This window comes from Caretta caretta, chromosome 7 (assembly GCF_965140235.1).
Source record: "Caretta caretta isolate rCarCar2 chromosome 7, rCarCar1.hap1, whole genome shotgun sequence".
NCBI classification, from domain to species: domain Eukaryota; kingdom Metazoa; phylum Chordata; order Testudines; family Cheloniidae; genus Caretta; species Caretta caretta.
The window spans coordinates 34499018-34520190 of record NC_134212.1 but is presented as its reverse complement, the minus strand read 5'-3'; the positions used below and the strand labels follow the sequence as shown (position 1 = coordinate 34520190).

General features: G+C 43.3%; 1 protein-coding gene across 3 annotated transcripts in view; it reads right to left on the bottom strand.

Moving 5' to 3' along the window:
• Nucleotides 1-21173, bottom strand: part of FAM120A (family with sequence similarity 120 member A) — a 119936-nt gene that overhangs the window by 25228 nt on the left and 73535 nt on the right. For all 3 annotated transcript variants that reach the window (XM_048858012.2, XM_048858013.2, XM_048858011.2), the window contains exons 11-12: nt 8082-8331; nt 1988-2102 (exon numbers count right to left, since the gene is read on the bottom strand). In XM_048858012.2, coding sequence (XP_048713969.1) covers nt 1988-2102; nt 8082-8331 — 365 coding nt within the window. The remainder of the gene's footprint in view (nt 1-1987; nt 2103-8081; nt 8332-21173) is intronic.

Genomic DNA, 21173 nt, shown 5'->3' with positions numbered 1-21173 from the left:
TCCAGCTACTAGGGAGAGCAATGCCACAGGCTGCTGCTTCTCCCTGCTCTCTGCAGTGTCTTCTTCTAACTGTGGATCTCAGCTTGGGAAAAATAGATGTTTTTGCTGTCTGTCCATTCAGTTCAGTACAGCACATGCTCACACACTGGCTTGGAGCAATCATCTTCAAGTAGGAAGACACAGTCCTCTCTGGCTTGGTTGGGCTCTACTTCTTATACGGGGACTCTGGAAGACTACATACAACTATTACTTTAGTGTGAGGCCGCAGAAGTGGAACCCTTCCTGTTCCTTCTCCCCATCGGCCATCTTCCAACAACATAAAGAAGACTAAGTGAGTTGCTTCAGGTCACCAACTCCCTGCCCCATGCTAAAGTTTTCTTTCGTTTTCATTAAGCAGAGTGCTGGATGGGCTCAGGATCCAGCTGTCTGTTATGAATACAGGACTAAACCCTGCCATTTTCTCCATTCTGGGGCACAGAATTCTGGAGAGGGGTTCTAGGAGGGTGCCACTGTGAAGACAGACGGACTTACAAAGGTCTCTCCCACGCCTTAACTCCCTCCCCACACCCACACCTGCACCCCAACTCCCTGCCCCAGGTCAGAACCCCCTCCTTCACCCAAACTCCCTCCCGGAGGCCGCACCCCAAACCTCCTCCCGCACTCCAACCCCCTGCCTCAGCCCTGAGCCTGCTCCCGCACTCCAAATCCCTTGACCCCATCCTGGATCCCTCTTTTGCATCCCAAACCCCCCAGCCCCTCCCAGAGCCTGCACCCCCAGCTGGAGCCCTCAACCCCTCCCACACCCCAACCCCCGGCCCCAGTCTGGAGCCCTCTCCCGCACCCTGAACCCCTCATTTCTGGCCGCACCCTGGAGCCTAGAGGAAGCCATGAGCCTCCGTGCCCCCTGCGGGGCTGGAGCTGCGAGTGCCGGCTCGCCTTGCTGCGGGGTAAAGCCCCAAGCCTCCACACTCCCCCACAGGGCTGTGTGTGGCCTGCGACTGACTGATTTTTCTGTGGGTCAGTGGCCCCTGACAGAAAAAAGGCTTCCCACCCCTGGGATAGTTAGCTATGTTTACTTCATAATATATAATTGTATCTAGAAAGATAAGCATCTTTGCTAAAGTCTTTTAAAAGTATGCAAGTTAATATTTATGGAACACAATCAATGCTGGAAGACTGCTTCCCCCACCTCTTTATTTATGCTTTTAAGTCTAATTAAACTTCTTTGTGTTTCTCCACTCAAAATAAATGCTACAAGGATCTTTTGGCCCTAAACAAAGAAATCCATTTATTTAAATCAACAAGATGATGATTCAAGAGCAACCTCACCAGAAGGAAAATAGGTCTGTTCAGAAATAGATTTGTGGTTTAAGCTTTCAAAGGGCTATCATAAAATAGTAAGAATAAAATCTCACCAAAAAAAACCCCTCTAAAATTTTATTTTCATAACATAAACAATACACTATAACTGAGCGAGTACCAGTCTTTGCTGCACTTAAAAAGTTTGCATTTCACAGACTACGTGACCTATATACATTGAATGGACATCCCAGATTTTTAAAGATATTTAGGCATTACGGTGCTCAGTGTTGCAACACCTGTTTTAGGAGCCTAAAATCCCACTGACTTTCAGGTGCCTAAATCCTTTTTGAAAATGAGAAATAGGCTCCTAAATCGGTTAGACATTGTCACTTCCCAGTGCCTTTTTCTTCTTCATCTTTCTATCAAGATATTTGCTACTTCTAAGAACTGAATAAGCGATGGAAAGAATACTTTAAAGAGCCGTACAATATTCAGAACACAGTAGATGAAATGATCCTGGAGAAGCTTCCCAGCACAAACAAGGCACAGTGGATACCTAAATCACTTTTTAAAAAGTGGGCCTTAATGCTTAATGTCTTTAGAGACAAACATCACTTGCTCAACGTTAATATTATGGATCAGTTGGGTAGATTTCTCTAATGAAGGAAGTTGGATTAAGAATTACCTTAAGTTCCTGTAGCTGGTCAGGTTCATAGAGTTTTGGAGACAACGCTTGAGAAAGGAACGCATCAAGTTCCTGGCGACGAAGTATACGGATCCCTGGCCACTGCACCATATACCTACAGCAAAGGCAAACAAAGAACAGTTAATAACCTTTCTGTAACTGCTGTTCTTCACAATATGTTGCATATGTCCATTCCATGTAGGTGTCTGTGGACTCCAATGCACAGTTGGAGAGTTTTTATCCTTTTATCCTGAGTGCCCTCTGCTGTCTTGTGCACATTACACAGGCATAAAGGACTGAGCCATCCCAAGATCCCCTCAACTCCTTCCTACCGGAATGACTCTGATAGAAATGGGAATGAACAAGTGCAAGGCATCTTAAAGAACTACTGAAAGATTAGTAATCTTTTTTCCTTCTTTGAGGGATTGCACATGTCCACTCCACTGTAGGTGGGATCAGAATCCATTTGAACAAAAAGACTGGTGGAGCACTTGTCCAAATTTAGCTTTGCCTCTAGATTGCTAAGATTGTATAGTGAGAGGCAAACATGTGACACTCTGACCAGGTTGCTGCCTTGCAAATGTCCAATATTGGCACGAGCCAGAAGAAATGCCTCAAAGGCCACTTGGGATCTAGTTGAATGACCCAATACTCTATCCAGCAGCTCTGCATTAACCCATTGCTAACATAAGCGAATACAACTGGATATCCATGCCTAAATCCTCTGTGTAGAAACTCTGTCTGCAAATGCAACAAACAATTGAGATGAAAATCTAAATGGCTTAGTCCACTCCACATAAAGCACTAATCTCTTCTGCCTTCTGGAGTGAGCAGTGACTTCTCTCTCTCATTACTGTGAGGCTTTGGGAAGAAGGACGGCAAGTAAAACTGCCTAGTTGATGTGAAAAGAGGAGACCACTTGTGCAAGGAACCTTGGATAGGGATGAAAGTAGACATTCTCTGCATAAAAAAATCATATATAGAAGATGTGATACTAACACCCTCAACTCCCCTACTCTCCTGGCCAACGTAATGGCTACTCAAAATGCTACTTTCACTGAAAGGTGTAATATAGACTAGCAGGTCACTAAAGGCTGAAAGTGGGGATCCATCAACTTCAAGACTAAATTCAGGCTTCACGGCGGAATAGGGCTCTGTACATGTGGAAACATCCTGTCCAAGCCCTTTAAAAATCTTACAACCATCGGTCTGGAAAAAAGAGAACGGTTATCCACAGGAGAGTGAAACACAGATACAGCTGCTAGGTGTACCCTAATTGAGCTAATCCTTGATGTTTCAGATACAAAAGACAATCCAGCACTTGCTGAATAGAAGCAAGAACTGGGGAGACTCCTTTCAGCCTCAACCAGACAGAAAACCTCTTCTACTTAGCTAGTTGTCATCCTCGATGGTTTTCTACTATTCAGCAGTACCTCCTGCACCTCTCTGGAGCAGGACTCCTTGGCTGACATTGGTAGAGAAGTCTCCAGACCATCACGTGAAGATCCTGGAGGTTGGGGTGAAGGAGGCAACCACAATTCTGCAAGGCTAGGGCAGCATGAAGCGGGAGTAACGGACGGGGACTGACAGAGGTCCGAGAGCTGTGAAAGCCAGTGTTGACAGGACCACACTAACACAATGAGTGTAAGACTGGCCTTGTCCTGTTTCACCTTGCACAGAACTCTGGCAGAACAGGGACGGGGCAAAAGCATATAACAGACCATCTGACCACAGCAGCGGAAAAGCATCAGTCAGTGAACGTGGGGTTCGACCTGCTCTGGTGACATTTTGTGTTGCCCTTTGTTGCAAACAGATCCACTTAAGGAGTTCCCCAGACCTGGAAAATGGACCTTGCTATGTCTGGGCGAAGGGACCACTGCTGGTGATTGATGAACAACCTGCTTAGGCAGCCTGCCAGTGTGTTCTGAGCCTCTTGGAGGTGGGCCTCCTTCAGAAGTAGAGAGTTGCTGACACAGAAGTCCCAGAGTAGTAGACAGCTCTCAACCTGCCCATGAAAAATTAGTTCTTGGAAGATGCTGCCTGCCTTGAACCAGTGGCTGCAGACACAAAGGGCAGTGATGGGCGTCACCATTTGTAATCTCTGCTCCTTCTCTATGGTAGGTCTTGGACTTAAGGAGTAAATCACTGAAAACGCTGAGACTGATGAAGACAGCCTGTAGAGCTGTTCTGGCAACCAACTTGCCCTATCCAAGTGAGGAATTCCTGTTTTGCCTCACATGAGCGCTTGTCTTTCAATTTCAAACCTGTCCCCCTCAGAGTGAAATCAAAGCATCGCAGCACAGCTTGCTGGTTCACAGTGTGAAGCTGTAATCCACCTGTGGAATAAAGCTGCCTCCCAAGTAAGTCCAACTTCTTGTCCTCTTTATTCTTTGGTGCTGAAGTCTGGTATCCCTATCGTTCCTTTTCACTGGCTGCTGCAACTTCAAGGGACATTGGAGGAGGATGGTTATACAGTGCTCAAACCCCTGGGGAGAGGAGGTAGTACCTTCTCTCTACTCTTTCAACAGTCAAAGGCAGGGAAGTTGGGGTCTGCCAGAGAATCTTGGTGGGCTCTAAGCCTCATATATTCGCAGAGCTATTCTAGCTGGGGCTAGATTAGAACTTCCACTAGCTTGTGGAGTTTTTCCCACTCCTTCGGGTGGATATCATGCGCCATAATCATCCTCCTCATAGCTCCTGATGAGTCTTAAAATAAATCACCCAGAAGTGGAGATTTAGGCTCCATCATGACTGCCTCATCAGGAGAGGCGGAAGAGGATACTAATGGTTCCGTTCCTACAGTTGCTCGTGTGAGAGATCCCAAGCCTGCTCAGTACCAAGATGTTTGGGGGGACAATGCTCCTGGCACACAGCAGATGGAGCCAGCTGAGATGGCTGTAGGGATGCTCTTGACTGGGGTGGGGAACCTACGGGTCCCAAAAGGGCCACTACTATGTCCCTGGACTCCAGCTTTACACTGCCCAAGGACCCCTCCTGTAAACTCCCTGCTGGTATTGTGGCAGAAACCCGGGTGGGCAGGTGGCATCTCTCCCCCAGTGGGACCAGCTAGGTTGGGAAACATAGGAACCCACTTCAGAGTCTGATAAGGATGAAACTTTTTCTTGAGACCAAGATGGTACTGTACCCATTGATACTGCAGAGGAAGGCTGACTCTGAAGCGGAGACAGAGATATCATCTGTGCCTTTCCCTTAGATGATACCGGCCTCACTGGTACCCTGATGCCACATCTGGTGGAGCTGCTTAGTTGGAGGGGAAGGCCCTGGAGGTGGTGCCAGCAGCACTGGTGCCAGGTGAGACTCTTGAACCGCTGGTGGAAAGGTTCCACAACCCTTTCGCAGCCTCCAACACCTCAGGAGTAGGCGGGGTGCCAGAAAGATACTGTGTGGTACAATGTGGCAAGGAGATGCCAATGAAGATGCTTAGAGAACCAGTCTTGACAGGCCCACATTGGCCTCTGGAGTCAATGAACTTCCCTGTTTAGAGGTGTGCTCTGGGAATTGCTTCCTTTTTGATCATCCTCCTGAGTTTTTATTAGAGCTCATCCTCTTTGATTTCTTTGAGGTCCTCATACGGAGTCCAATTTCTTATGCCTCTTGGTACCAGTAGCATGGCAGGTGTACTCCTGACCAAGACAAGGTGCTCTGTACCCAGAGCAACGTAGAGGGCTCAGATGGAGGCCACAGAGGCAATTCGATGACCAGATATTTTAACCTTACTGCCCTGTCTTTTTTCTGAAGAGGATTAAAGCCCTTACAAATGCTGCACTTGTCCCTCACATGAGCTTCCTCCAGGCACTTAAGGCCGCCGGGGTGAGGGTCCCTATTCAGCATAGCCTTGCCACAACAGTGGCAGGGCTTGAAATCCAGAGTATGTGGGGGATACCTCCGGTACTGGGGGTGGTTCATGCTCAAACAATAAAAACAATTTTTTTAAACTAGCGAATTGAGTAACTACTAGACTACACTAACTACACATAGGTACAATATATAGGTATTGAGAAAGACTTGCAGAAGCAAGAACAGGGAGCTTCAATGACTGTAACAGGTGGTAGAAAGTTACTGAGGTGGGTGTGGGGCGCTCAGCCCTTTATGCCTTTCCAATGTGTATGAGACAGCAGAGGGTGCTCAGGCTGCCCTGACAGGTACGACCAAGGGAAAAACTCTTCAACAACCGTGCACCGGAGAGCACAAATACCTACAGTGGAATGGACATGTGCAATCACTCAAAGAAGATTTACTCAGAGTCCTCACTTTAACAGCTAAAGTAAAAGGTATTATTGTGTGAACAGAAAAGCCACCAGAACGAAGCCAAAAACTTTTTGTTCAGCTTCAAATTAAAGATAAGACATAGCGAAAAAAATAGAAGTGATTTCTTAGGGTTTAATGCCAGACTAATATTTTGGTAATGCTGCTAATTATAAATGACAAATTAATTATTGTCTGCAGTACTGTTACAGCCCTGTTGATCCCATGAGAGAGACACGGTAGGTGAGTTCTGTATAGTTTGATAGCTTGTCTCTTTCGCCAACAGAAGTCGGTCCAATAAAAGATTACCACACCCACCTTGTCTAAATTAATTATTGTAGTTTGTGCTGATCCAAATACTTTTGCATAGCATAAAAATATGTATTTGGTCAAAAGTTACTCAAAGAAAACCAGTAATGTTGTTTGACAATATTTTTACATTATACCCCTTGAGCTGGCTCCTCAGAGTAGATGAATTAGGAAAATATCCATTATTTGATGCAAATGTCCAAGCAAAACATACTGATAAGACACTGCCTGTGAACTCACCCCACAGCACACATGATCATCAGAACCCCACGCTGCTGTCAATAACAAAAAGAGTAGGATAGGCCATAAAAATATTACCTAAAGCAGAAGTGCGTGATGATACACATAAAAGTAATGGTGTAGTATAAAGGTTTCATCAACATGAGTCTGAGATGAACACATTACTCAGAAGTGAAGTCACAGCAAGTTTTATGCATTCCAAACAAGTGTCAATAAAATTTTATACCTCACATAAACTATTCATGTCACATCACAGAAAAACTATTTTACAAATGTGTTACGGGTTTTAATAAAATATTATTGGAACTATTTGTATTCTACTCCTACAAAGCCAAGTGCCTTATTTATAATTCCGCCCCGCCCTTTATCGCCTTGGTCGAAACCATGAGGCAGTAACAAGGGCGCGTGCGCGGACCAACAGACACTACTACTTTTAAAAGCTCCAGGTGCATGCTCACTACTCTCAGTGGAATACAATAAGGACCACTGCTTGAAGAAAAACTATACGTGGCTCAAAAGGCAAGAGAAATTAATATTAAATTGGAGGCAAACTTACATTTATCATCTCAAAAATTTACCCAAGACCTCTCTCCCATTCATACAAATCTCTCCTTTCAACCTGAGATCTTGGGTCCTGCCAGATCAAGAAGCAAGAGCTGGGTCTTACTAGGTGACTAGGGATTCCCCGCCCCCCCAAGGTACAGGAGCACTCATTCCTAATTCAGTTCTGAAACTGAAGGTTAGTCTCTTCCTTCTTAATTCTGCACCTCTCATGTGGGCCAGTCAAATCAAGTAAGGGAACCAGCAAGCCTAGTACTAGTACTAGTACCTAGTAAATGGGAAATCAATCCCAAAAAGCTACTAAGCAATTATTTTCTGCAGCACCTTTTGGTTTTTCTTTGGGAATATACAGTGCCAGTTTCTGTGACCCAAAAGGCAATGTTTGTGTCTGGCTACTTAGAAGCCTTAAATATAACAAGTCTAAATCACAGTTCAAATATAACAATTCAAATGCAAAGAAGCAACTGTGACAAAAAAGCCAATTTTTCTTCTTTCAACTCTCTATGGAATTAGCTGAAAAACGGACAAGTAGCGAGCATACTTTTAAGAATCACAGAAGTGAGGAAGTCATTTCTTCCAAAAATACTTGCAATGTGAATTATTAATATTCAAAGTCATGGTTTAATGCAGGATTAGAGAAAGACTTGATAGAGCAATATATTATACAACGTAGTAACACATTTCTTTCATGCTATTTTAACTTATGATAAACCCTCACCTTAATACACAACAGAGCACCATAAGATGAGTGGGCACATTAGCTGGATTGAGCATTGCTGGTGTATCTGATCTCATACAGGCCAAAAACGCCCTCATTCTTCGGTTCTTGTCCTCTACTGCTTTTCCCAGCCAAAGCTTCTTCAGATTGGGACAGGTCCATTCCCTGAACGCAAGCGCTTCCACCAGTTCAGGAGTCTGGGGAGATTTTCCTTTGTAAGCAGCCCATTCTTTAATTATCACTGGGGAAACTATGGAACAAAAACAATTGAGAAAAAAAATTCAAAGTCTTGTATATTTTAAACTTCATATCCAGATAGCCTCCCCATTTAAATCAATAGGTCATTTTAACCCAGGTGGTGTTTAGATATTATATTGGCTGTACTGATTCTGTATCATGTATGCTAATTTGCATGACTAGTAACCAACCAGCAAGGTCCTGAAGGACTATTTGTTTCACATGCACTCACTTCAACACATTCTCTAATATGCAAGAGTATTCATCAAAACACAAATATATTGCAGGAACATTACTGTCAATTTATTTTTAACTTAATTAGTTTATTATCCAAAGTATTTTTCTCTATCATAATGGAAGATAAGCTACTTAATTTCTCTTTTTACCCAGATATTCTCCTAATTAGGTTTTACATGTTTGATTAAAGAGTTGGAGGGATGTAAAATGAATATTTCCCAAAACAGCACATAAATACTAAATACTTCCTAAGCGTCAGCTGCTTTCACCTCTACAACTTTCTTTGTGCAGCTAATGGTGATGAACAGGTGGCACAACTTTACAAACAAAAAAGGAGGACTGGAAAGGAGAGATGCATCGGGAGTGGAAATGTAAAAGGAAGCCTTGGGCAGTAATGTCTAATGTTCATTTGTCAGCTGTGACAGCCACGTAGGCCTGGTGGAAAGGGGCAAGGTGGTCCCTGGACATGGGGGCAGGCTTCCGATCAGCAGTGATATGACAAACTGATGTAACTCTTCACTTTCCTGTCAAATCTGTTCTCTGCGAAGACACCGGGTTGGTTAAGGAGGCAGAAGACTGGTGTCCCCCGCAATACCTGGGTTTTGCTTTGTGGGCTGTCTGCCCTGGGAGTAGGAAAACATCCTCTGCCTTTGCTGGCGGGTACTTGTATGGCTTTTTGTAGGGAGACTGTGTGTAAACTCCGACGTACCACAGTGTGACCCTTGAGTCCTTGAGGGAATAGAGTACTTGATCTGTCCTTTTATTGAAGAGCTCCATCTCCTGAAAGGGTAGGTCCTTTATCATGAACTGTATTTGGTATGCTCGATGTCAGAAGCCACAAGGCTCATCTGATTGTGACCGCCATGGCCACTGACCTTGCAGATGTATCAGATGTGACCATGGCTGCCTGCAGCCATGTCTTTGTATCCATCTGGCCCTCCTTAACAATCTCCTTCATTTCATCACTGTAGGATTTTTGAAAGGAAAGAAGTGACCCTCCCATATGTGAAGCAACTGTATCTGGTGACTAATGCCTGGCAGTTCTCTACCTAAAGATGCAGTGAGGCTGATGAATATGCCTTGCATCCAAAAAGGTCTAATTTCTTCGGATCCTTGTCCATATGAGTATGTTTAGTGAACTTCAATTTTTCTTGTACTTGTGTTCGGATGGGCATAGAAACACTGTAAGCCCTTCTAGAGCATATAATACTTATTTTCTTTCCACCTCCAAGTGAGCGGAGAAGTGGCCAGGATCTACCATAGTCCTTCCAGTTCCTCTAGCCACTCATTAATGAGGAGGACGATGAACCTGGCCAGTGCTTTCACACTCAAAAATATCAAAAAACTTAAAACTTTTCTTGTAAGGAATTTGGTCTCAATATCGAGGGTCTCCAGTTCTGGACTAGAGGCCCTGGAAGGCTTTAAAGTCACTGATCACGGCAGTGGAGGCTAGGCTGGGGTCACTGCTTCATCCAGAGACAAGAATGTTTCCTTGGATGGAGACAGGGATCATTGTGATAGCCCCTTTGTCATCTCCTGCAGCCCCACATCTGTTTCCAATGTGGGTGACCTAACCAATGATAGTGCCAGAGAGTGGGATCTCCTCCTCCTGCTAGAAGCACAAGAGGTTGATTTCTTTCACACAAAGGACAAAGGTCCTCAGTAATGCCAATATGGCCAAGCTGAAATGCCACACTGATGCTGGTGTGGTTCAAACTGGCCAACCCAGTCCCACTTTCAGACCATTTTGGGCAGTGATCTGAAGCCCTTATGCTCTCCTTGGGGTCATTCTCCAATGGCATAGGAGATGGATCTCTGCTTGTTGTTGTCAAGGAGTGCTGGTGATAGCGAGGAGAAGTATTTCTCTTCTTCAGAAAGTGGTTCCATGGGGAAATATGGAGCTGGTTCCAGTTCCAGTCACTTCTTCAGTACTAGGAATATGCCTCCAGGGCATATCTCGAGCCCTTACTCGGCTCTGTCAGGGGTATCAGTGCCATATCGGTGCTGGATCTTTGATTGCTTAGGGCCTTTGTCTTTGGAAGAGCGATGTTCCATGAGCTCCTTCAATTTAAGAGCTATCTATAAGATCAATCTTGTTGTGCGAGTCTATGTCCCCTTTGAGTGGGAATAGATGCCAGCTTTACTACCTGCCATGCACACCTACAGCGATAGACATGACACATACTTGAAGCATTATATATTCACGCATATTCTTTTAAAGAATATTATATAACATGAATACACAGCTGCTCAAGTTGCCACAATTGGTAATTGAGAAGAATAGTAAAAAGAGAGTCACAATAACTAGAAGCCTTAGATCTCCCTAGCCCCCATCAATCTGGTTACAGAGCTGGATATTGCACAGAAACCATCCTTGTCACACTGGACAACAATTTCATCCCAGTGATCAGGTGTCTACGCTGATATTAGATTTATCAGCTGCCTTCAGTTCCAGTGAATATGAAGTACTGTTGACTTGCCTGAAGTTATTTCTTTGTGACAGTGGGATGGGGCTCCTTGAGCAGCTTTGTTCCCTGTAGGCTGAAGCCCCAGAAGATGTATTTGTATCATCAATTCTAAGGACATTCCTGTGCAGGCTGCTGCAGGGTTCCATCTTGCTACCATTCTCGTTCAGTATATGCACAAGGCCAGGACTGAGTATTTTTGTGTACTTTTTAACTGTATGATCTCAGTGTTGTAGTGGACATTTCAATTAGAAAACTTGACTCCTTTGCACAAAAGAAAAAGTAATGGTTGAAATTCAAATTATAGCTCCCTCCATCTAATGTTTCACCAACAGAAGATAAGCCGTGGTCTCATTCCATTTCATATATGCCAGGAAGACAACTTAAGTTCTTATGTATAATTAGACTTAAGCTGGTATACAATGGGAAGAACTGGTGGTACTTAACACCTTGCCCTAGACAGAACCCCAAGGGCACTCTGAAATCAAATCTGTAAAGTACAAAACAGCTTTGTTTAGGTCTGAACAATGAAGAAACATCTTGGCAGAAGACTAAATGATTGCAGTGTACCTCTACCCTTACTCAAGGGATAAGTAGGCAATACTATCATCTTGGTAACTTTAATGTTGGATGAATTAGTCACTATAATTGGAAATTCCATATGAACAAATTTAAGTTAATTGCCAGGAGGAAAATAACTACATATAGTTTTTCATCCTAATTTCCAAGAAGATTTTGTTTGTGCAACAGGCTGCTTCTTCCTGAAAAAAATACATGCTTTTCTCTGCATCAGCTCAACAATAAATGTTACTATTTACTGCAAAGGAATAATACATCTCTCAGAGCTTTTTAAAATGATACAATCAACTAAAAAATACTTGTGGAAAAAAGAAAGAAAGAAAGAAAGAAAGAAAGAAAGAAAGAAAGAAAGAAAGAAAGAAAGAAAGAAAGAAAGAAAGAAAGAAAGAAAGAAAGAAAGAAAGAAAGAAAGAAAGAAAGAAAGAAAGAAAGAAAGAAAGAAAGAAAGAAAGAAAGAAAGAAAGAAAGAAAGAAAGAAAGAAAGAAAGAAAGAAAGAAAGAAAGAAAGAAAGAAAGAAAGAAAGAAAGAAAGAAAGAAAGAAAGAAAGAAAGAAAGAAAGAAAGAAAGAAAGAAAGAAAGAAAGAAAGAAAGAAAGAAAGAAAGAAAGAAAGAAAGAAAGAAAGAAAGAAAGAAAGAAAGAAAGAAAGAAAGAAAGAAAGAAAGAAAGAAAGAAACCCCTCTACTTCCCCTTCTCCCCAATGCCAAACTTCCTATTACTGTAAATGAAATCTGGGGAAAAAAATAGATTTTTTCCCCAATAGTTTGTTCACTTTCTGTATATTGTTTAACCATAATCAAGATTTCCCTGTTTGTGTGGGTCTTTCACACAGCAAAAGAGGAGGGGAAAAACCTTAAAGGAAAGCATGGGTGAAAAAAACAAAAACTTTAAAGAAGATTCAAAGACAGATATACTTATCCTTATAAAAATGAATAGACAGTGTCCAAGTAAATTATTTTTTGCCAACCAAATCTTATTTCCATGTAATACTGTGTAAGGAGGGTTAGCCATGAGCCCTTGGAGTTCGCTGACCCTTCTCGCTGATATAATGGTGACTAAAAAGGCTGTCTTCAGAGTAAGGTGATATAAAGAGCATTTAGAAAGAGGCTCAAAGGGGGGCTCCATGTGATTTGTAAGAATAACATTAAGATCCCACCTTAGAGGGCATTCTGTTGATTGGTAAGAATGCAGCAACACCTTTAGAAATCTGGATCCCGGAGGGTGAGAAAAAACTGAGCATGACTTGATGGTAGTGTGGCAAGACTGCATCCAGGTGGACTTTGATAAAACCGAGTGTCCAGGGTGTTTCAAATATAAAATAAAGTTGAGGATTTTTGGTACAGAAGCCTTCAGTGGGCTGAGGTTGTGCTGGGCTGCCCAAATTGAAAATCTTTTCATTTAAAGGAGTAAGTCTTCCCTGGGAAGAGCCTTCTACTTTGCAGCAGGATCTCTTGTACTTGTAGTGAGCAGCCTCTGTTGGTAGCACTCAGGTGACCAACATCCATTCTATCAAATATTGTGACTTTGGGCACGGATGAAGTACCTGACCTTGTTTCTGTGATATTATGCATGGACTGTCTTGCAGTGGTACAGAAGCCTAGACAGACATTTTAAGGAGATATGTTAGCTAGAACTGTCCTGAAGATATCCGTAACAGTGTGATTGCAGCCTGTTTGATTTTGCACATCACTCTTGGAATCAAGAAAATCGGCACAACTGCATACATGAGACCTCCATCCCAGTCTATGAGGAAGGTGTCTTGCAATGATTGAGGGCTCATGCCTCCCTAGAACAAAATGGTTGGGCATTTCTTATGGTCTTTAGTGGTAAACAAAGTCTATAACAGAATTTCCCATTATACTGATTTAAGGATGGAACTGTTCAGAGACCATTTGTGGCTGGCGATGGATTACTTGTTTAGGAAGTATTTTAGGTTGTTCCTGGCTCCTGGAAGATGAAAAGTGACGGGTTATCCCATGTTCATAAACACCCTATCTATAACTTCTTGATATGGGGTGATAAGAAGCACTTCCTTGCTTGTTCATACAGTACAGTGCAGATATGTTGTGGGCGAGAATTTGGGGAGTTTAGAAGAACAGGCTGGAATGCTATGCAAGCTAATCTGATTGCTCATAATTCTCGTATGTTTATGTGAAGAGTCATGTCTTTTTGAGACCAAGTCCCTTGTATGCGGACACAATCCAGATGTGCTTCCCAACCTGTACTTGATGCATCTGTGACCAACATCTTTCTAGGGGAGATATGGAGAAGTGGGCTCTGAGCATTCTTGTGGTCTACCCACCAGTTCTGAGCTGATAGGATGGGCACTGGGACCACCATTTGCATGCTCACTATATGCTGTGGCAAGGCACCTCCTTCATCTCACCAGATTTAGTGCTTCCCGCCTCTGGCGATGGAGGGCCTGGGGTAATCAGCCCCCCTCATGGCAGGGTTTGCCTTCCCCCTTCTGTGCTCCTTTGGTCGTACTTTAAGTGTAGGCCTGAAGGTTGGCCGAAGGATTCATCCGCCACCAAACAAAAAGAAAAATAGTCTCAAACAAAGAAAAGCCAGTGGGGTACCTTTCTCTGCCTCCTCCCACGTGCAGGGTGTTGCCCTGTTGGTTGCCCTGGGGTGCCAGTCCTTCCTGCAGCAGGCCTCCGGTTTGGCAGCTTCCCCTGTGGGAAGGAGCCCAGCCTCCCACCCTGGAAAAACTTATTTCCCAACTGCCACAAGCCTGGCAGCAGCGTGCCTCTCTCTTCCCATTTTCTCTCACCAAAGGAGGGGTTATTAAAGGCCTCAGGCAGGCCCTAATTGGAATCAGATGTCCCTCATTGACCTGAGGTAACCGCTTCTCAGCTAGTAGGGAAGAAGACCTTTAACATTCTGGGGCTAATGTATCTGCCTTCTAGCACCCTCTTGCAGCCTTCCAGCCTGTCACAATGCCTTGACCTTAACCAGCCTTGTAATGGACACAGGTGAGGTCTGACTAGGGGCATCATGTGGGCGAGTAAACATGTGACCTAGAAGTTTGAGGCAATTTGTTATTGTAGTTGCTGGATTAGATTTTATACCAGTGATTACTGTATGAAGAGAAAAATCCTTCCTCAGGAAGATATGCTTTTGCTAATTTGGAGTTGATTAGGGCTGCTATATAAATCCATGGCATGCCCACACCTTGAATACTGCATATAGTTCTGGTCACCCTATCTCAAAGAGATAAATTAGAATTGGAAAAAGTTCAGAGAAGGGCAACAAAAATGGTTAGAGGCACAGAACAGTTTTCATATGAGGAGTTTAAAAAGACTGGGACTGTTCAGTTTTTAAAAAGAGATCACTTGGAGGGGGAGGAGGGAAGAACAGAGGTCTATAAAATCATGAAGGATGGAGAATGTGAAGAAGGAAGTGTTATTTATCCCTTCACAACACCAGAACCAATGGTCACCCAATGGTATTAATAGGCAGTAGGTTTGAAAACCAAACGTAAGGAAGTACTTATTCACACAATGCATAGCAAACCTGTGGAACTCACTGCCAGAGGATGTTGTGAAAGTCAAAAGTATAACTCAATTCAAAAAAGAATTAGGTAAGTTTATGAAGGATAGGTCCATCAATCGCTATTAGCCACGATGGTCAGGAACACAACCCCATGTTCTGGATATCCCTAAATCTCTGCCAGAAGCTGGGACTGGACGATGGGGGATGGATCACTTGATAAATTGCCCTGTTCTGTTCGTTCCCTCTGAAGCATCTGGCAACAGCAACTGTCAAAGACAGAATACTGGGTTAGATGGACCATTGGCCATTTTTATGTTCTTATGTTTTCCTACAAATCGTATTATCTGTGATGGGCTCAGAGATGATTTCCCATAATTCACCATGAATTTCAGCTGTTTGCATAGGTGAAAAACCATACGTCAGGGCTGTGGCAACTTCCTGATGAGATCTGTCTTTGATCAGGGATAAATGTGGGATAAAAGTAAATGACATCACCTCAGATATGTCACCACTATAGACAGACATTTTGTAAAGACTCTTGGTTCTATGGAGAGACTGAATGGTATCACTTTGTATTGGTAGCGACTGGACCCCACTGTGAATTGCAAGTACTTTCTGCAGGTAGGATGGATGGTGATATGGAAGTATGCATCTTGTAAACAGCCATGAAACAATCTTGAGCCTGAAGGGCAAGGATGATGGAGGCTAGAGTTACCATCCTGTATCTGAGATGGTAGATATATTTGTTCAGTCTTCTCAGGTCTAGAATAGGACAAAATCCCTTTCTTTCTTTGGAATAAGAAAATATCAGAATTAGAAGCCTCTTCCCCTATACTCCAGAGGCAATTTCTTCTATGGTTCCTAGGCAAAGTAGGAAAGCCACTTATTTGAGCTGATTTTCATGAGAAAGGTCCTGAAGAGGAGCAGGGAATGGTGTCAGCAGGGGGTGAGGACCAAAATTGGATGAGAGAGCTATGGGTGATACTTTCAGCACCCACCTGTCTGTTCTCACATTCAGATCATCTGTATTGCTGTTAGAAGTCTTCTGCCTAGTTTGCCCCAGCACCTAACAGGCTTACAGTTTGTGGTATGTGCCCACAGAGTGGAATGTCCTGGAATCTTTGAGGGACTGTCATCTGTACGAGTGCTAAATAATTCTGTGTCCTTGAAGGGCAAATCCTCAGCTGTGCTTTGCGCCTCTTTTGGATCACCAGAGGCTTGCGGACACAAAGCTCTGCAAATAGTCACAGAAGTGGCCGCAGATCAAGCTGGTGTTCCCTATGCATCCATGGCTGCCTGTTAGCAACATTTTAGCTGTTTGCTGTCCTTCCACAATAATGCTTTTCAAATTCTGCTCTGGAGTCTTATATTCACCTTCACAGCTAAACTTCCACACTACCCCAAATTGTATCTTACAAATAAGGCCTCGTAACTGACAATTCATAGCTGCAATGATGCTGATTCACTGTCCTTTATTCCAAGTAATTTTTTAGAGCTGTGTCTTTTGGGGTGCTTGTAATCTGCTTAGTCTGTTCATGGGTCAAAGAGACCAGCAAGGAAGGTGAGTGAGGAGTCAGCACAGAATGGAATTGGATGGTGTAACCAGATGTTATAACTTCCGACATCCAACAGGTGGATGTCATCTTTTCCCAAAACACCCAGATTGGTCAGATAGTTTCTAAATAACAGGAAAAGAGGAGGAGAGTGGAACTTTGAATCTGAATGGTAGCATGGTTTTCAGCTCTCAACCTGCATATCAAAATGAATACTTGCCAGATGAAGTCTGCTATGTAGTCTTGTTTGCAGAGGTCAAGGTCTCTTGTTCTGGAATCTTGGCCATTTCCGAGTGGCTTAGACATTCTTTGCTCAAACTATCTATGCAGAACAAAACTCTGAAATGACTGAGGCCTGTTATATTTTCTTCTGTTAGCAGGAGTATAGATGCCAAGAGAACAGAGGATCACTCTGGAATGTTAAGTGAACTAAGCAACTCAGCTGTCCTCTCACTGAATAGTTTTGATTCCCCAAATGAGAGTGTTTGGACCTCTTTTGGATGGAACCAGGATGCATGAAGCATGACTACTGCAGTAGCCATGAATCAGGACACCATATCTGCTACATCCAAAACAGCCTGTTGAGGTGGCTTGGCTGTAAGATTACCCTCAGAGATGATAAACTGAAATTGTTCCATGCTCTTATGGTAGTTGCTCAATAAAGTAAGCAAGCTTATTATAATTGATGTTGTCGTATTTTGCCATAAGAACTTGATAGGGTACTTTGCTACTCTGAATTGCAAAGTGGTGAATAAGTAGATCTTACAACCAAAGAGATCCAAATGATTTTGATTTTTCATCATGATGTTGTTTTAGAAAGCTGTTGGTTACGTTCATTTGCTACATCACCACTAAAGAATTAGGTACTGATTGGGGAAAAAAGGGTCCTCAGATCCTTGTGACGGTATATAATATTTCATGTGAGTTCTTTTACATGTTGGAGCTAAAGTTAGAGTTTATCAGACTGCCTGAGCTGGCTCCAGCGGGGCATCATTAATTGGCAGGCCTACTCACCATGTGGCTGAAGTGTGGAAGTTCCATGAAATTGTGTGGAGCTTCTTGGATTTCTTCCAAAGGGATCTGTAGTGATTCAGCTACCTGTTTCATCAAGTCCTGAAACTGCTTAGAATTGCCAGCATATAATGGTGGTGGAGGAATCACAGCCTCATCGGGCTGGTACTAAAGTTCCCTCTTCAGTATGTTGTTCCTCCTCATATGGCTGTTGAAACTGATGCAGAGGATCTTATGGTAGAGCTGGCTGCCGCCACAACTTCACTTTCTCAGAATCCCTCGTTATTCTGAGATAATACTCATTATCTCATGAGTTCCACAAACAGCCTGATGTGCCCCATACTGATATGGCTAAGGACCCCAAGCTGACTGGTACCAGGTCATTTGAGGGTGGTATTATGTATCTGTCCTGTCTAGATCTTGTAAATCCCTATCTGAGTGGAACTTTGTGGAGGAAGCCATGAAAGAGTAATCTGGTGAGTTCTTCACATACAGGTAAGAATCTGATGAACAATAAACATCTGATTCAAATGAGAGAGCCAAAGATGGTAGAGTGACTGGAGACAGAACTCTAGACCTGGACAGTAATGCAGAGTAAGATGGTACTGGAGACAATCTTGTGTCCAGTACCAAAATATCTATACACTCTGCTAGTAGAGATGACTCTGGTACTTCTGAAATTACTAAGTCTTTAGACAACATTAATCTACTCAGTACAGGTGACAAAAAGGGAGACAGCAACTTGGAAGCTACTTCCCTACGAGCCACTGTCGGTACCAGAGGAGCCATAGACTTACTTGGCACCAAATGGCCCTCCACAGCCTTATCAGCACTGCACACTTATTTAGAGAAGTCACAGCCAGTACCACTTACTTGCTAGGCATTGCAGATGCACTCAGTACCATAGGCTTAGCAGAGGCAGTGAGTCTACTCTTTGTTAAAAGTTTACTCAGTACTAAGCTAACAGAGCCAGGCTTCAATGTCAGTACCATCTCAGCCTGTGCACTGACGGATTTTTCACACTTGGTGCTAAAGTAGTGATTTTCCTGATCAGTAACAAAGCACCAGTACTGAAATCTCCTAGAGCCTCAGCAATGTCCTTATCAGGACATGAAGTCTCCATAGCAGTGACTCCCTCAGGCAATTTCAGCCTCTTATTATCAACTTCTTTTTGAAGTGATCTAAGTTGGCTCCTGTGTTTAGAAGGTATTGTAACACCACTTTCAGTGTGATCTCCTTGCACTGTCCTACTGGTTGCATGGGTCCTGGGAGTCACAGAAACCAAACCTGACAGGGTACTCTGAATTTCTGCATTTCCTTATACAAATGGGGTCCGAGGCTCTGGACCTGAAGAGGCCCACACAGATCAATCTATGAGAAACATTTCTAATTTGGTTTCTCTGATCTTTTTAGTTATCCTGCCAAATGATCTACAAATATTAAACTTAGAAGAACATGAACTTCTGCTAAACAATAGAGAAAACGTATGTGGTTGTCATTCAAGGGAATAGCATCCCTGCAGACATCACATGACTTAAAGCAAGGAGATTTAGGCATTCCCATCAAGAACACAGTAAACCTAGAAAACTAAACTCCCCCTTCTGACTAGAGAATTGAGACGACATGGGGGAAATAAACCCTATGTCCTAATAAACTCTCTCTAAAGCTATTTTCACTAACTATACAAACAAAACTAATCACTGCACTAAGCACTAAACTAACACTACCTATTCATCTAAGTATTTACCATGTCAGTAAACAAGCTACCTAAAGTGGACACTGCAGGACACTAAAGCCCCGTTTAAAGCTTAAGTGGTGAGGCACTGCCCCTAGATACCCTCAGTAAGGGGTACAAGGATAATCAGGCTGCACGTGTGGACCAGACACTGCTGACAAAAATCTCCAAAGGCACATATGCCCCTGAAGTAGAGTACCCATACTGTAAGGAACCAGGTTATAGGCAGTCTGGCCTAGCAATCACAGCTGGGCTGAGGTCTGCACACTAGGGATGGTAGTCACCGAGCAGGAGCTGGAGGAATTGCAAGAGCCGGGTCCCATAAGCAAGAGTCAGGATCAGAGTCGGGCTGGAGTTGGAGACTGGAGATCAGAGGCTGTACCAGGTTGGATCAGGGTCAGAGTCAGGCTGGAGTTGGAGACCAGAGGCAGTTCCAAGCTGGAATCAGGATCAGAGTCAGGCTGGAGTCAGAGACCGGAAATCAGAGGCAGTACCAGGCTAGAATCAGGAGGCAGGAATGAGGGTCACAATCAGGCTGGGATTGGAGACCGGAGATCAAGCAAAGTCTGGCACTGCAGCAGGCTGAAATCTGTGCCATTGCCCAGGCAACTTTCTAGGGCAACTCCTGGGGTTAAATAGGGTGCTTGGCCAATCAGAGGGCTGCAAGGTATGTCACTCTGGGCCTCTTGGGCGGTACTTCCTGCGATGCCTACTCTCCACAGTACTCCCCAGCTGTGCCTTTGCATGGCTTCCTTATGGCACTGTGGTAACATCAGCTGTCCCAAGCTCTGCAGATCCAGGTTCTAGACCCCAGATCCTTACACACCGCAACAATCACTCCAAGAAGTCGTAAGGGACTGGTGCAGGTGTTCTCGTTCTGCTCTTTATGCCCTCACACAGGTGAGTGGGAGCACAAGGACATGAATGGTACAGGCACAGCATAGTAGCTGCTGCTATTCAAAAGATTTCAACCTTGGGTGCATGCACACAGACCCATTTGTGAAGAACACCATTTGGTTTTGTTTGGCCTTCTGAAAAAAAAAATAAGTTCACTAATTGCATCTTCTAACAGAATTTTTTTGTGTGACTTTGATAATTACATACAAAGAACATCACAATATAAAAGTATGGCAGTGGTCAGTTAGTTTATATAAACGTTTCATTACCCTACAGTTTGCATATTCAACGACAACACTGACACAGTTTACCATGTGTATTTCACAAACCTAACTCCGACTCATGACAGTTACACACTCTTAAACACACACACATTACTTACTATACATATTAGAATATGCAATATATATATATAACAAGTGAAGCTCGTGTTGACAGATTTCAACAATGAGTATTGTAGATCAGAGTTAAGGTTTGTATAACAAAGATGGCAGTTTTTTAGGCATCAGTACAGCCATTAAATGAATATATAAACTGTAATAGTAATGAATAATTTAGACACACTGCCTTAGCTGTTTCCATACTTTTTAACAGTTCATTTTCGAATGCTGCATGTTTTAGATGTATAGGGCATCTTAAATATAATGTAACTAACTCTCTGTGGTCTCCTTGATCTCTGTCCCTTCCCTCCTTCTCCTCACCTTCCGCTTTCTGCTAAAATGGCTTGATTTTCTTTACTCATCCCATTTTGCCATACCCCTGGCCACCATAATAAAAAATAAAGAAATAAAAATACTTTAAATTGAAAAATCCCACATGAAATTAGCATGTAACCATCAAAACCCTGAGCACTTCATTTGTATGTTTTATCTCTTGCCTCTACC